The sequence below is a fragment of the Chelonia mydas genome, chromosome 3, assembly GCF_015237465.2.
Source record: "Chelonia mydas isolate rCheMyd1 chromosome 3, rCheMyd1.pri.v2, whole genome shotgun sequence".
In the NCBI taxonomy this organism is placed as follows: domain Eukaryota; kingdom Metazoa; phylum Chordata; order Testudines; family Cheloniidae; genus Chelonia; species Chelonia mydas.
The window spans coordinates 127,607,613-127,624,834 of NC_057851.1; the positions used below are offsets into that span (position 1 = coordinate 127,607,613).

At 41.2% G+C, this 17,222-nt stretch overlaps 1 protein-coding gene across 7 annotated transcripts in view; it reads left to right on the forward strand.

Moving 5' to 3' along the window:
* DISC1 (DISC1 scaffold protein) overlaps window positions 1-17,222 on the forward strand; it is a 369,386-nt gene that overhangs the window by 107,681 nt on the left and 244,483 nt on the right. For all 7 annotated transcript variants that reach the window (XR_006289703.1, XR_006289704.1, XM_043543293.1 and 4 more), the window contains 2 exons: window positions 8,146-8,293; window positions 16,269-16,398. Coding sequence is in view for 5 of the 7 variants with exons in the window: in XM_043543293.1 (XP_043399228.1) it covers window positions 8,146-8,293; window positions 16,269-16,398 (278 nt within the window). In the remaining 2 variants the exon portion in view is untranslated. The remainder of the gene's footprint in view (window positions 1-8,145; window positions 8,294-16,268; window positions 16,399-17,222) is intronic.

The window sequence follows — 17,222 nt, forward strand, 5'->3', positions numbered from 1 at the left end:
TTTGATCATTTTCAGCTTATTATTGCAATACCGGAAAGACCCTGAGTGAATTCCAGAGCTTGTTGATGAATTGGGGAGTTAAGGTAAAAGCACAAACACTCAAATATTTAAATAAATAAATCCCAAATAAAGGTCAGAGATAATGCCTCTGTTTCCTAAACACTATTCTGCATCAAAATAATGGTCGTCATAACCTGTAGCTTGCTTTCCAGCTTTAAACAATTTCCCAGTTGATTACCTAATGTAATAGCAAGGTAAACAGTTCATTTACTTCTGTTTTTAAATGAAGCAACTTTGAAGTACTTAAGATGCAATTTCAAAGCATCAGTATATAAAGTATAAGGTAGCAATTGCTTTTTACCAGCCATCAGCTAAACTATTTGGTTTAGTTTTGGCTTGCATCACTGCAGGAATGATACTTATGCTCAGTATAAACAATTACAATTAATAACCAAGCATAGTACTTGGCTGCTATGTACATTGCATATAGTTACATTTCCTAAGTGGTGCCTTTTGCTGATAGGGAAGAAAAGATGCATTTTTGCTGTTTGTATTTTGCTGCTTAATAAACTGATGGATAGGCTGTTTTTTTTTTTTTTTTAAAAAGTTCCTTAAAAAAGGTTGATTAGAGAAGACTGCAGGATTATAGTGACTAACACAGAAAGGATAAAAGATCGTTTGGTTTTGAGAGAGGAGTAGCAGATGAGGCCAGCAATATTTTTATAAAACACCATCAGAACAAAGTATTTTGAAATGTCTGGTAGTAGAAATTAATTGAATGCCATGTACACTTGCAAGTATGAAACACAGTGCATCTGAGAATTAACGAGAGAGAGAGAATAAATTGGCCTTTGAATTCCTTCATCTGTATTTCTTCCAAAAATAACCTCTATGGCATCCTGAGGTCTAAGAAGGTAAGTGCAGGCTGGTGAAACAACGCGACACAGGGTTAGCCAGTCATGTAACGGAACAACAGTTAAAGCATTGGAATGTAACAATGTTTTTCTTGATCAGCTCAAGGTTTCTAACCCATAACTCTAGGTTAGACAATAGCCTCTCCCTGCCTGTTCCTAAAACAGTTGGGTTTTTTACCCCCCCCCCCCCCCCCCCCCCCCCCCCCCGAAGCACCTGTGTAAGCCTGAGTTGTTTTACTCCTCATTTGCCATGATAGTGTCTCTGTACCCTGTCATACTTACTCATTAAAATGGTCTCTTTTTTTCATGCACGCTTGAAAAGACAAAATTTGCTAAGCACTGAACAAAATCATTTGGGGCCTATCACACTAAGCACCCCTATATTCAGACCCTGCACACCATTGTAATAATCTCTGTACAAAATATGCATTGTTGGGTATCATTTGAAAACTAATAACTCACTGGTCAATAATATCAAAATGAAATGTATGTAGTGACATTATATGTAAAGATATGAATTCCCCCTGTATGGGAGAGATTCCAGAAGACTGGAAAAGGGCAAATATCGTGCCCATCTATAAAAAGGGCAATAAGGACAACCCGGGGAATTACAGACCAGTCAGCTTAACTTCTGTACCTGGAAAGATAATGGAGCAAATAATTAAGCAATCAATCATATGACCTTCTCATAAACAAACTAGGGAAAAACAACCCAGGTGGAGCTACTATAAGGTGGGTGCATAACTGGTTGGAAAACTGTTCCCAGAGTCTAATTATCAGTAGTTCACAGTCATGCTTGAAGGGCATAACAAGTGGGGTCCCACAGGGATCAGTTCTAGGTCCTGTTCAATACCTTCATCAATGATTTAGATAATGGCATAGAGAATACATTTAAAAGTTTGCGGACGATACCAGGCTGGGAGGGGTCACAAGTGCTTTGGAGGATAGGATTATAATGCAAAATGATCTGGACAAACTGGAGAAATGGTCTGAAGTAAATAGGATGGAATTGAATAAGGACAAATGCAAAGTACTCCACTTAGGAAGGAACAATCAGTTGCACACATACAAAATGGGAAATGACTGCCTAGGAAGGAGTACTGCGGAAAGGGATCTGGAGGTCATAGTGGACCATAAGTTAAATGAGTAAACAGTGTAACACTGTTGCAAAAAAACCAAACACCATTTTAGGATGTGTTAGCAGGAGTTCTGTAAGCAAAACACAAGAAGTAATTCTTCTGCTCTACTCCACGCTGATTAGGCCTCAGTTGGAGCATTGTGTCCAGTTCTGGGTGCCACATTTCAGGAAAGATGTGGACAAATTGGAGAAAATCCAGCGAAGAGCATCAAAAATGATTAAAGGTCTAGAAAATGTGACCCATGAGGGAAGATTGAAAAAATTGGGGTTTTTTTTAGTCTGGAAAAGAGAGGACTGAGAGTGGGGACATAACAGTTTTCAAGTACATAAAAGGTTGTTACAAGGAGGAGGGAGAAGAATTGTTCTTATCCTCTGAGGCTAGGACAAGAAGCAATGGGCTTAAATTGCAGCAAGGGAGGTTTAGGTTGGATAGTAGGAAAAAATTCCTAACTGTCAGGGTGGTTAAGCACTGGAATAAATTGCCTAGAGAGGTTGTGGAATCTCCATTATTGGAGATTTTTAAGAGCAGGTTAGACAAACACCTGTCAGGGATGGTCTAGATAAGACCTAGTCCTGCCATGAGTGCAGGGGACTGGACTAGATGACCTCTCGAGGTCCCTTCCGGTCCTATGATTCTATGATGATGTTAGCACATGTTCAAAATCAGACAGCCCTGCCTAGGCAAAAGTTGTTAAAACAGGCCTGTCCTAAATCAAGGAATGTGTGTTCATCTCAATTTACGTATAAGTAGTAAATAGAACAGCAGGAATGGCAGGAAACAGAACAATTTGGAATTCAGCAAACACAAGTGGGGGAAGAAAGAGCATGGAGCCTCCTTCACCGCCAGACTCCATGTCGCCTTCTTTACTGCTTGAATAAACTTTACTTTGAAGGGTAACTCCACTTTGAAGGTTCACTGGACTATAAAAGAAAGGGGCAGACAACCCCAAGTTAACTCTAAGAAGACAAAGGCACCGACACCTTTGGGCCTCTGGGAGAGATCCTAACCAAGGAAAGGGTCAGTCACCATCTTGTTGGAAGACTATGGGTGAGACAAGCATCTTCAACAAAGCCTTGAACCAAAACTTGCTAGATTAAGTTTTAGACTTTTAGATGTGTGTTTTCACTTTTATTTGCTTGTAACTATTGTTAATTTTATTTCATATCCTTGAATTCACTTAAAAACCTACCTTCTTTTGTTAATATTCTTGTTTTATCTTTAATCTAAACCAATTCAGTGTTTTGTTTAACTGAAATGTTTGGTAAATTCAGTTAAGGTAGCAAATTGTTGAATATTGGTTCCTTACAGGGGCAATGGACCTATAATATCTGAACCATCCAGGAGAGGGCTGGACAGTGCAGAACACGTGTTTTGGGAAAATCTGGGACTGGGAATGTGTTGGGGCCAACCTTTGAAGGATACAGCACAACCCTCCCAATACGGTGTCAGGCCCACTTTATGGGCTGTTGGGCAGATTGGCATGGCCTCAGTGCCCTCCTTCGGGTATTGTGCACCCCAGAGATGCATGGTGAGGGCACTTCATCACAGGGAATGCAATACTGAGTTACCTGTGAGCAGGAGGGTTTCTCTGTGAGTCCTGCACTCCTGTGTAAGGGCCAGTCACAATCTGGTTCCGTTTTTATGGCTAGATTAATTTTAACAGTGATATGCAGTATAGTAAAGTTTGGTATTGAAATTTCACATAAAATGCAATTGTTAGCAACTTATTGGGCCTAAGTATTAGGTTAGGAATCTCATCTGGCCCACAGAGCTCTTCATCCTGCTGAGTTAGAGAAAATGAGCACCATGAAGGTGGGTCTTTCAGAGGAGTCCTTAAAAAAATCAAGGTCCTGTGTGCGCTGTGAGACCATTACAGGTCCCATGGCACTAGTAAGAGTTAGCCATGATGTCTTTGCCCAAAACTTCCCTTCCCCTTAAGATCTGGATTGAACTGTGTGCCAGTTGGTTGCTGTCCTCCACTTCAATAAGCAGCGTATAAAGAAAAGTGATCCTGAGCATTGGAACAGAAGCCACTTGAGTCAGTGGATACCCTATGATACGGCAGGTAGTATAATATTTTGTAACCCTGATCCAACTCATGTGGGAGAGGCCAGAAAATAATGGTCAGTTTCTTACCAGCACTTTTGTGTAAGAGCTTTCGTTACAGCAATCACCATCAATTTGGGTTTGATTCCCTGTATATTGAGACTATATTTTATACAGGAAATGTTTCTCAAACTCTTTGACATCCTGAGTGCCATGACACTGGCCAGAATCACTCTCCCTATCAATGAAGGGATCTTAGAACCAGCCAGAGTGCTATGATGAACCCCAGCCACTCTTCCTCCCACCTCCAAGTATGTGGAAAAATGGTGTCAGGTGATGCCGAAAGGCTTCAAACACTTTTATGCCCACCCAAATCCAGGGTCCTTGGTCATCTCTGCAATGCAAGAGAAATCAAAGTTCACTAAAGGTGCTCCTAAGGACAAGCACATTAAGATGTTACATCTGTATGGATGAAAGGTATATTCATCAGCCTCATTGCAGCCCAAGTTGGTGAACTGCCAAGTACAATTATCTCATGTGGGGGAGGGTTGTCCCCTTCCTTTTGAAAATCCCACAGGATTGTGGGGATGAAATGAAAGAGAACATCATGGGAGGCAAATGGTTGTGAGAACTCATTGCAGGCAGCCATGGATGCCTCTGACGCAGCCTCAAGGCCAATGGTCATGGCCTTCTCTATGAAATAGGCCTTCTGGCTCCAGGCATCAGGCATACCATACGAAGCATGATAGAGCACTTGGCCTTCAAGAGAATGGTGCTTGTCAGCCAGAATCAGATTAAGTGCTGTATTTCTCCAAGGACTCAAGGGCTGCATTGTGGTCCCTGCGCACTTACACCTTAGCTCTCTGTGGAAAGCCTTACAAATATCAACCTCAGAAAAGGCAAAGTATGCCGCCTTATTCTCAGGCCCAACAGTCAGAATACCAGCAAAGGGAGAAACTAGATGCTCCAGTGATGTCTGTCTTCCATCTCCTGAACCAGCCTGGCTCCTCCTGAGGCAGCAGATTTGATGGGAGTGTTGAGAGCCACAATCGAGCCATCTGAAGCCTCCCTGTGATGGGATATACAAATCCCACATTGGGTCTGAAGTGGTTAAAAGAGAATACGGGGCCCAGGATCTCCTCCCCTCTGGGTCTGCTGAGCATGCTCTGACTGGATGAGTGGGTTAAAAGGAGCTGAGCAGTCAGGCAGAGGGTGATGGACAGGCAGCTGAGAGATGAGTCTTCTCCGAGAAGCCAGACAGAAGGCTGAGTCTGACAGGGGATCGTGGGCTGGGTAAGGCCCACAGGTAGTGCCTTCTCCAATCCCCCTCCTCTCCCCCCCCCCGCCTTTACAGGACCTGTTTGTTCTTAGAGCCCTGCTCATTTGGGCTTTTCTTGGGTTTGTCTACACTGCAATTATACACCCGCAGCTGGCCTGTGTCAGCTGACTCAGGCTTGCAGGACTTGGGCTACAGGGCTGTAAAATTGCAGTGTGGACGTTCGGGCTCAGGCTCTGGGACTGATCCTGTGAGAAGAGAGGGTTCTATAACTCGGGCTCCAGCTCGCGCCTGAATGTCTGCACTGCACTTTTACAGCCCCACAGCCCAAGTCAGCAGACAAGGGCCAGCCATGGATGTTTAATTGTAGAGTAGACATACCCTCAGTTAAATTATTGACACTGTGGAGGAGCACATGGTTTGGACAGAGACATCCATTAGGGGAGGATCTATTAATAGGGATTCTCTATATCTTAGTAAGGACGAGAGGATGGAAGATGATAAAGTACAGATAGGATCTGATGAAAAACAGTCGAATGAAGAAGAGTTGCTGTGGATGCTCGACCCTGCCCTTCCCTTGGTTGTACACACCCTGTTCCCAGCAAGCTACAGCACAGAGCTGAGCTCCATGCTATGCAAGGTATTGCACACCTGTCGCTCTCCCTCTGGCATCATGCCCCCACACTTGTGCAGTAAGTTCTTTGGGGCAAGGACTGTCTCCTATGGCAGTGGTTTTCAAACCATGGGTTGCGACCCAGAAGTGGGTCGCAGAATGGAAGGGACTGGGTCGCGGTGGCTCTGGTTAGCATTGCCAACTAGGCCATTACAAGTCCTGTCAGCTGTGCTGCCTTGCTAAGGTAGGCTAGTCCCTACCTGTTCCGACACTGCATTGTGTCCCGGAAGTAGCCAGCAGCAGGTCCGGTTCCTAGGCAGGGGGAGGCCACGGGCTCTGCACACCCCCCCAGCCCCGAGCACTGGCTCTGCACTCCCATTGGCTGGGAACAGGCCAGTGGGTGGGGTGGAGGTGGTGCCTGTGAGTGAGAGTCGGACCTGCTGCAAGCTGGAAGCCTGCTTCTGCACCTGGGCTGTGCTGCTGACCGGGAACTGCTGGAGGTAAGCCCTGAGCCCCAACCCCGCACCGCAATCCCCGGCCCCAGCCCTGAGCCCCCCCAAACCTGGAGCCCCCTCCTGCACCCCAAACCTCTCAACCCTGGCCCCATCCCAGAGCCTGCACCCTCAGCCCAGAGACCTGACTCCTGCCCCAGCCCACAGCCCCCTCCCACACACTGAACCCCTCATTCCTGGCCCTACCCTGCAGCCATCACCCCTGCACCCCAACCCTCTGCCTCAGCCCTGAGCCCCTCCCACACCCCAAACCCCTCATCCCCAGCTCCATTGGATTGTGGGCATCAGCAGTTTTCTTCAACTGGGTTGCCAGAAAAAGAGTTTGAAAACCACTATCCTACGATGTATCTGCATGGTGCCTAGCACAATGGGGCCTCAATCTTGTTTGGGGCCTCAAGGCACAACAGTAATACAAATAATACAAATAAATAATACTTGGCAACATTAGGCTCCCTCATCTCAACACAAGCAGAAACTAACTCAGTAAAATCTTAGATTATCATAAGGACACATATATTTCACTAAAATGAAATGATAATCTAGTTTAGAAAGAAATTGAAACTAGTTAGTAGAAAAGCATGCCCAGATTGATATGATTCTGGAAACAAAGTATTGCTCTCAGAATAAGAGAGGGAGAGGAAAGCAAATTACCAAAATATTCAAAAAAGAACAATGGTAGGCAGAAAGTGTGGAAATTTAAAGGTTTCTCTATTTGTACAGTAGTTCAAAGCTTTCAGAGCAGGTTAAAGAATCATTATGGATGTTCAAGTGCTTGAATTCTTTTGTTCATATGAATTTGCCAGTGTATTTTCCAAAACATCTTGGGATAGAAAATAAACATTCTAAAAATCAATTATTTATCTTTGGGCTGTCCACCTGTTTTCTGCATCGGAAAGAACACAAAATAAAAATTAATTAAAATGTTTTTTTCTGATAAAGTTAGAGCAGTTATAAAATGAAAGTGCTCTCTCAGTACCACTGTTATTTTTATTTGAAATTTACAGTATAACACATTTGCTGGATTCATAAACTAGAAATAAATTCACTGAAAATCTAATATGATGTCTAGGGGTTTGAGTGTTTGTTGCTACATATGCATTTTCTATTTAAATTTAGGTCTGAATCTATCAACTAAAATATCATAGGGTATTCTTTGGTTCTCTTTATGTAGTCCTAACATAGGTCTTTAAAACCAAGAAGATCTCAAGGTCCGATTCAGACTGACTTATACACATGCAGCTACCACGCTAACAAATTTGTTTAAAACTGGAGCAGCAGAGGATAGGAATTTTTATAGAAGTTGACCAGTTTAGCATAGTTTCTCTAGGAATACTGTATGGTTGCAAATCATAGGCTAAAACTTCCAAGCCTCACCGATTTAAAATTCCCAATTGAGGCCTGCAGGCTCAGCTTTGTATATCAACAGAAGTAAATAGTTTGACATTGTAGATGTCTCTGATGTTATCCAGCTACAATCTGAGTAATTTGGAGCAAAACACTCTGACTTACTTTATTAAAAAGGGAAGCGTTTGCTACAGCATGTTGTTGATCTTTTCTTGATGAGCACCCAACTTTTTCTTTCAAGAAAAACATAACCGTTTGTTATTTGTTAAGTAATATCAACTTTTTATACTTCTGTGTTTAGCTGATACATTTAGAAGGAAACTAGAAGAACTGGAGCAAGAGAAGAATTCTTCAAAATTTCAGCTTCCTTCAAGGCATCCTTCAATTATCAGCTTCTTAGACAGATTCAGTGCACAAGTTCAAGCAGCGTTGTTCTGGGCTGCAGATCGGTAAGTTCACTGGAGCCTTATGACGTGGAACTATATTTCTGTTTTTCTTGAAGTACTGGGTATAAGTTATGGCTAGATTTTTAATTTTTAAACAAAAAGTGAATGCTTTGGAGCACTGATACTATACCTTTTAAGAATACAACAATAATATTTCAGTCCTATTTATGTCATTTTTCCTTTTCTCCAGGTCTTTGAAAATTGTCATATTAGAGCCTGAGCCTGAATGAATGAAGTCAATTTGACTTTTACCACTGATTTCAATGAGAACAGGCTTGAAACCTAGTACAGCAACTTAAACGTATAGCAGCAAGGCAGCCTTAGCTACATCTCCCTGTGGAAGTAAACCCAGTTCCCTTTTGGGGAGATGAAAAAACATTTAACTATAAAGTGTGTAAATCACTTATGCCCTGGATTCTCCTGCCAGCTTGGGAACCACTTTTATTCATTATTAGTTAAGGACTAGCAATATGCTGAGCACTGTGCAGTTCACAAAAATAGTCCGTCTCTCCCGCTAGAGCTAACAACTTGCAAGACAGAGAGAATCCGAGATGCACCAGATGACCCTGGGGAAGTAATTAACTCCCCCCCCTCCCCCAATTTTTTTTTTCTCATTTGTGTTTGAGTCTCTTTTCTGTCACACTACTGAGTGGCTTAATTACAAATAAGGAGGTTCTTTCTTAGGTATTATTAGTTATGGCGTTAATGTGGGAAATCTTGTTTTCTGACAACTCACAGTGATAAAGACCTTGGTGTGATATTTGATCTATGCATACTTGTGTTGACTTACATGAGTGCTAGATAAAATACATATAGACCATTGGACTTCACTGAACAGATATTCTATTGTTTTTCTTTTTAAATTTGGTTTAGCCCTTGTTCATTGTATGTATAAAGTAATGTGATTTGTTTTGAAATACACTCCATAAGGATTACCTCTTGTGGTCTCATATGGTAGAAGACAGCGATTTTGTCAATTGTATGGGTGACAGAACCATGAATCAAAGTACAGGATTAAAGATACTTAAATGCTGTATCAAGAGGTGCCTTTCATATTATTTGTAATAAACTATTCTTGTATTTCGAGAGAGACTGTCAACTTGAATGATTGGAAACTGATTAATTTTAAGAAATTTGTTTTCTGATGGGGCGTCCTCTAAATTGTATGTCCTGAGTATTATAAAAAAAATGTTCAGGAGGGTTTTTCTGTTCCCCTGCTGAAGACTAGAAGCATCTTTTGTGCAGGTGTGAGAGCAACAGTACCAACCACAGTCAGACCCAGTTCTTGCTTTTCACCCTTGTCTCTGTGCACACGACTCTCTGCTGTTTTTTCAGATTCAGCTTGGCTATTGCTTTTATTGTTAAACACCTTTTTTTCACTTGTGGTCTTTTGCATTTGACAGCACTTTGTATATAGTTTCTCTGTTTTGCTGATAGAACATACTCTTCTCCAGGCTCTGCAAGAAGGTGTTTAAAAATCTTTAAAAAAAAATAGGTACAGTAATATTTTAAATAGGGCTAGCTGGAAAAAAAATCTGTTTTGTGAAAAATGTTGAAGTTTTGAGACTTGTTCCACAGTGGAATAAAATCAAGGTCTTTTGAATTATTCATGAACAAAAGAAAAAAAGAGAGAAATAGAACGAGAGAGAAACACGCAACCCAGAACAGCTGTATCTTGCTGGTTAGGGATGTGGGAGATCCCGGTTAAACCACCTAGATCTCCCATATCCCAGATGAGTGCCCTAACCACCAAACTATTGGCTATTCTGGGATTAGCTGGTCTTTTGGTCAATCAGTCTATCTGGTTTTGACACGAAATTCCACACTAGATCAGAGAAAACTTTTCTACAAAAATTGAATCAGAATTAATATATTTCTATGAAAATTTTAGGTTTTGACAAATTTACATTTTCTGATGTAAGTTTTTGGGTTAAAAAAAAAATCCTGGCTGGCACTAGCTTTAAGTTTCCTCTCCACAGCTGTTTTTAACAGCCTTGTTTCTGCTGCATATAGCCGAGTTGTCATCACTACCACATTGAACACTTGTATCTTAGTTATCACACATACATCCTGCTGCCCAAACAGAGCCTCTGAAGACACTGAAATGCCACTGATGCAAGACTGATCTGATGTGTGACTTCTTTGGATATAGAACATCCTGCTGTCAATTGTCTATCCAGAAAACTATTCACCCATTCAACATCATTGCCATCTACATGCTGTGCCTGTACGTTGTTCGTTTCCATTTTATAGCTTTGGTTTTATCACCATTGATCTTAAGTCCCGCAGATTTTGCAGTTTTCCACAGCTCTTCCAGCACTAGCTGTAGTTGGTCTGTAGTTTCTCCAAGTAAGGCAACATCATCCCCTAACGATGAATATTTAAACTTCATACCTTCTACTTGGCTTCAGTCACCTTTATCATCACATAGTCTATTTGAACATTAAATAATGTAGGTGAGGGAACGCATCCCTGGCGTACTCCTTTTCCTACTTAAACGAATCTATAATATAACCGTAGATCCTCACACAGCTAAACGTACTGTGCTACAGTTTCTCCACTCGGCACACCAAGGCTTGAGGCACCCCAGACTGACATAATAGTGTGCACAGTTCTCTCCAATGCACTAAGTCAAAAGCAGCTGCAAAGTCTATAAACACAATGTTAACTTTCTTTTGTCCCTCTATTCGTTTTTCAGTAATATTCTGCAGAGCATATATAGCATGGATCTTCAATTGACCTGGATGGAAACCACACTGGTTGTCTCTTTTTTTGGGCTGACATAATATATCAGTTCAGTAGTAAGACCATAAACACCTTCCCTGGGACTAACAGCAGCACTGTTTCCCTATAATTTGAACAAACTGATGACCTTCCCTTTTTTTTGTGATGATGGCAGTCCCTTTTCCAATCTTCTGGAATGCACCTGGTTTCCCAAACTCTTAAGTCAACTCTCTGAAGCCAGTGAACTAAATCCGGGCCACCACCCTTTAGCAGATCTGATGGAATATTGTCAAAACAAGGTGCTTTATCATTTTGTAATTATTTGACTGAAAGCATCACTTCCTCTCACGTCACCAGCTTGTTTTTTGCTGGATTCGTTTTTGAATTAAGTTGTTTACGTCTTGGTGGGGATCTGTTCATTAATTCACAAAAATGCTCATGCCAATGCGTAAATTGGGCACCAAAATCCTGTCAGTATTCTCCATTTTTGTCTTTTACTGGCAGAAGTCATGAGAATGGATGTCCAATTAGGACCTTCAGACTTTCAAATATCCATTTCTTTTCTCGTCTTTCAGAGGCTTCCACAAAGCACTGCACCATACGATTCCACCATTGGTGCACCAAGCCACTAGATTCTTTGTTCCTAGTGCAGGTCCCAAGCCCAGATAAAGTGGGAGGGGTGGCCAATGGCCTGACAAGCCATTCCTATGAAACATTTCTGGCTTTGATGTGTGGAAGAAAAGGACATAAAACTTTAACAGTTTCATCTGCAATTCACACGGAACCAGACTTCAGGATTCATCTAATTTTTCTGCTACATACAGAGGAGTCAGACTGTGTGATGATGTTTCTTCCATATACCAGAGATGGAGAGAAGCATCTGACATAAAGATGGTAAATCTGTTTTGGCAATGACATCAGTATCTGAGGATGGGATCATGGAACGTTTATCATTAAGAGCCATCAGAAAAATGACTCTCCTGGCTGAATAACTGAAAAGGTTGAAAGTTGATGTAAGAAGCACACGGGAGACAGGGTGGAATTTGAACACCAAGAGCACAGCTCTGATTCGTAGTGGGTCAGACTTTTCGATTGTTACGTGCCCGCAGTACATCTGATAGGCACATTGGTGTTGCTCTGGTTTTGTCCCTGAGGACAAAATCTGTATTATTGACTTGGCAGGCTTTATTCTCCACACCTGATAGCTGCTATTTTCAGTTTGAAGGTAGGACATGTGGCATGCTCTGCTTGAGGCAAGCCCTGACGCTGAAAAAGATGCTTTTATGCCATGTTAGATGACACTGTATCTAATACGTCATCCCAGCTTCATATTGCCACCTTCAGAGATATGAACACAAGAACTGGCCATGACAGAATTAGATTTGAACTGGTACTGGGACCACACAGCTTACTGGAAGAGAAATTGATAATGGTGTGTCTATTAGAATTTGCTTCTTACATTTGGCCTATTTTTAACAGCTACCTGGTTTCAGCACAGGAATTGCCATATGTATACATTTAACTATCCATTGGGTGACAGAGTAACCTTGGATCGCTTCTAGTTCAGATATTCTTGTCTAAACTCATCCGGGAGGTACATATATTTAGAAGTGCTAATCTTGCTCCAGAAACTGATCAATGACTCTTAATAGCAACAATGACGTTCCATTTAATAAAGTTCCAGAGACAGATATCTATTGCATCAAAATGCTTCGATGGTGATAAGCTTCATGATGAAGTAATTGCTAATAGTTACTGTTAGGATATAGATATTCAGGACTGTCTGTAAAGGCCTGTACTCTAAGAATTTAGGTGTATTCCTATCACTTGGCTAGTTAGAGCTATAAAAGAAAGAATCAAAATCACTGTCTGCTGGTGTAAGGGCCTTCTCTTACTGTGACAGTTCTTAGGCTAAGGCCTTTGGCCAAGCAACAGAGGCAGCCATAAGCTGGGAAGCAACCGGTCACATCCTCACATTCCAAACTAGTCACATTGAAAGAAGGTGCTATTGGGCTGTTAGGAATACAATCCTGTCCTGATAGTGCCTGTCACCTCCAGAGAAAGGGAAGTGCCTAGAAAATGTAAAAGGAACCTTAGTTTGATAGCATCCTGTCTGGCAAGAACTCACTTATCAATAGCTGGGATGTGAAATCCTCACTTCTGTATTGTTTTGTCATTATAGTTCCCACTTTGCTATTAGAAAAGGAGTACTAGTGACACCTTAGAGACTAACCAATTTATTTGAGCATAAGCTTTTGTGAGCTACAACTCACTTCATTGGATGCATTCAGTGGAAAATACGTGCTGCTGGAAATGGTCCACCTTGATTATCACTACAAAAGGTTTTCTTCCCCCCTCCCGCTCTCCTGCTGGTAATAGCTCATCTTAAGTGATCATTCTCCTTACAGTGTGTATGATAACACCCATTTTTTCATGTTCTGTGTGTATATAAATCTCCTCACTGTATTTTCCACTGAATGCATCCGATGAAGTGAGCTGTAGCTCACGAAAGCTTATCCTCAAATAAATTGATTAGTCTCTAAGGTGCCACTAGTACTCCTTTTCTTTTTGCGAATACAGACTAACACGGCTGCTACTCTGACACTTTGCTATTGTTTGTCTGTATAATCTCTGTCTGGTCTGTGATTGTTCCTGTCTGCTGTATAATTAATTTTGCTGGGTGTAAACTAATTAAGATGGTGGGATATAATTGATTACATAATCATGTTTTAATATGTAAGGATTGGTTAGTTAAATTTCAGGAAAATGGTTGGTTAAGGTATAGCTAAGCAGAAGTCAAGTTTTACTATATAGTCTGCAGTCAATCAGGAAGTGGGTGGGTGGGTGTGGGAGGGGAAATGGGAACAGGGAATGGGGGTGAGGAAATTGGAATCATGTTTTGCTAAAGGGGGAAATGGAAACAGGGAATGGGGGTGAGGAAATTGGAATCATGTTTGGCTAAGGGCAGGAATGGGAACAGGGACACAGGTGTAAGGCTGTGTGGTGTCAGAGCTGGGAAGGGGGACACTGAGGAAGGAAACTAGAATCATGCTTGCTGGAAGTTCACCCCAATAAACATCGAATTGTTTGCACCTTTGGACTTCGGGTACTGTTTCTCTCTGTTCATGTGAGAAGGACCAGGGAAGTAAGTGGGTGAAGGAATAAGCCCCCTAACAGTTACCCAGTAGCGATTTCCAAAAAATATTCTACCATGGAGGAAGAGTGGCTTTATTTCGGGAGTCTCTCACAGAGATTGCTGGAGTGGAGAACAAATGGGACTAAGGAGAATGAAAAAGCAATGTTGGATTACAAATGATACCATCAAACAGAGACAGAAAAAAAGACACTAACAACAGAGTTAATGAAGAGAGGAGGAAATGGGTAATAAAAAAAATAAATGTTTTGAATGAGCAGTCAAGAGGGCCTGTTGGAATGATGCATTTAGGTGCACCTGAATGCTTTTTTGGTTCATAAACATTAAGTAAAAATAAACACATTAGAAAAGAATCCCACATCACTGGAAAAGTCTAGCTCTAATGTAAATATCAGCAAGAATGCAAGAACATAAAGTTCCATGACCATTATATACACACGTACTTCGGCAAAAACAAAATACGAAAAGCAACCATCTATGTGTAGCATTTTAAAGTGCTAGACCGTTAATGTGTATGTGCCTTACACTGATTACAAATCATTACCTCCTCACCAGCCAAACTGTACAGGATTCCCAGAAGCTCTGAAGTGCTCTTGTTTTTGCTAAGTGACCTTTCATACAGCTCTCAAAAGGGTGAAGATTTCTGACTGGCTGGTGAAGGACCTACAAACACGCCACTGTAACAAGGGTTATTCTTAAAGTGGTACCATCAACTTGGAAATCACATTTCCTCTGAATATCCTGAACCTGTTCTTGTGTTACTATGAGTAACTAAACAGTTTTCAGTGTCAAAGTTACAGCATATTCTTAACATCCACTGGTTTGTCACAAACAAGGAAACACTTAGATGAATCTGACAAGCTCTAGTTTTGCACCAGTTCAGAACAAGATGACTGCAAAGGTGGGGTCTTTTCCAGTGTGCAGAAGTAGGTGTGCTTTTACAGAAGGAAGCAGAGCATGAGGCTGACTATGAATGATGTTGGAAGATGCATTTCTGAAGGATTTTTAAGCCTAAAATCTCCCATGCTGACTATTGCTGAAGGAGGATTTGCAAGATGGAAGTCCATTCTACATGCAATCATGGCAGCAACATAGCCATGTGAATTTGCTGTTGTTGCATCTAAGATGTGTCTGCAAAATGGATACAATTTGCCTTTTCTGTGTGGAAGATACTCATTTATGCATGCAGACAATAATCATGCGGTCAAACTCATTGTATATGTATTATATACCACAGATATCTAAGTACATTTTGCAGGCTTATCTTAGAAAGTCATGTTTGAAAATTTGTCCTTGACAGATGTATTTATCTGGGACCACAGTTTTTCAGTGAGATATTAAAAATGCACCTGTAGTATTTATGGAAAATACACATATACTTGTATGCATAAATGGACAGAGAAATGCCATTACTCGTTTGCTTGCACAAATACAGGGAATACATAAGAAAACATCTGCACTATTTGCAGGTTCATTTTGAGAGGCCCATTACACATTTGGCACTTAATGTGTTGTATTGATTACCTTAGGGCCCAATCATGCAAACATTTATTACTGAGCATAGTGCTTACTGTGAAGAGTCCCACTGACTGTAAATTTGAAAGAGCTTTCTGTATAGGAGAGGGGCCAAAGTTGGCGTCATATAGCACAGACTCTGGCTGATCTCTAGTGTGGTCTCCAAAAGCTGACAGAAGCCTCAGAAACTGCTCCAGATAGTTTCTAAATTTCATTTCTGAAGCCTTTTCTCAATGGTGATGGGAAATTGCATTCCTTAGTTTGCCTCCAGCCATTCATCCAAGACAGTGATGAGTGAATATGCTGAAAAATGAAATAGCTGGGGGAAGCCTGAAGCTATACAAGTCGTCTTCTTCCTCTTTCCTTTGAGATGCTGTAAAAACAGAGTCAGGGTTTGATAAAATAAGGAGATATGTAAAGGAAAAAACACTCTAGTTTCTTAAATAATGTTGTTTTAAAGATTCAAACACACTTTTGATGATGGGTCATCACAACTCCTAGGGTGACACGGTACATTTCCTTTTAATCTTCCAGAATTGAATACCCAATCGTCACATAAAATATAAATGTTTGTCATTTTTAAAGGGTTGGAAGTGAAGAAGCACAGCTCTGGCAAAAAAACGAGCAAAAGCTTTTGAGTCCTGCTTACCAGAAGAGGATACAGGTTTCAGCTACAAAAAGAAACCAGCTTCTTCAAGAAAAGCAATGGTTGCAGGTAAGAAGAAAAGTAAAGTTGTGGCAAAAACCATTAGTGGGGGGAAAATGTAGCTTGTAGGCGTTCTTGTTGAACTAAACAGACTGATAGTATAGCATACTGCTTCTGTGCAGCAATTAGAGACTTGGCTGTAGTCCAGCTGATTATCTCAGTGATGACTGGCTGGGGTAGTGTGAATCTCATTACAGACAAGGAGGAGTTGAAGGCTCAGTTGCTCACGTGCATTCTTTAGCTTTCCTCATTATCTTTTAAGTATGCTCTTTATGTTCACAGGTCTGATTTGCCTTCTCTATGCTTCACTGATCTTTAGCCGTTTTTATTTGAAGACAAAAAGAGAGTTTTGAAGAATACAATCTCCTGTTCACTTCTTTTCAGATTTGATTATCAGTATGTGATTTTCCAGCTTTTGTTCATGTAAGATGATCCGTACATTTTGTAGGGACACCGTGATTGTCATGAAAAAGTCAGCATTTGCCAATAGTAATTATGCACTGATACTTGAGATTACCATGGTCTCCCTCTCCATTTAGAATAGAAAGCATCTGTGTGCTAATGAGAAAAGGAGTACTTGTGGCATCTTAGAGACTAACCAATTTATTTGAGCATAAGCTTTCGTGAGCTACAGCTCACTTCATCGGATGCATACTGTGGAAAGTACAGAAGATCTTTTTATACACACAAACCATGAAAAAATGGGTGTTTACCACTACAAAAGGTTTTCAAAGTTCAGCCACCAGGTTAACCGTGACATTATTGGGGATAGTGTTCTTGACGGCTTGTAGTCCATCTTTGTGTGGAATGTTGGTGTAGAGGGCTTCTACATC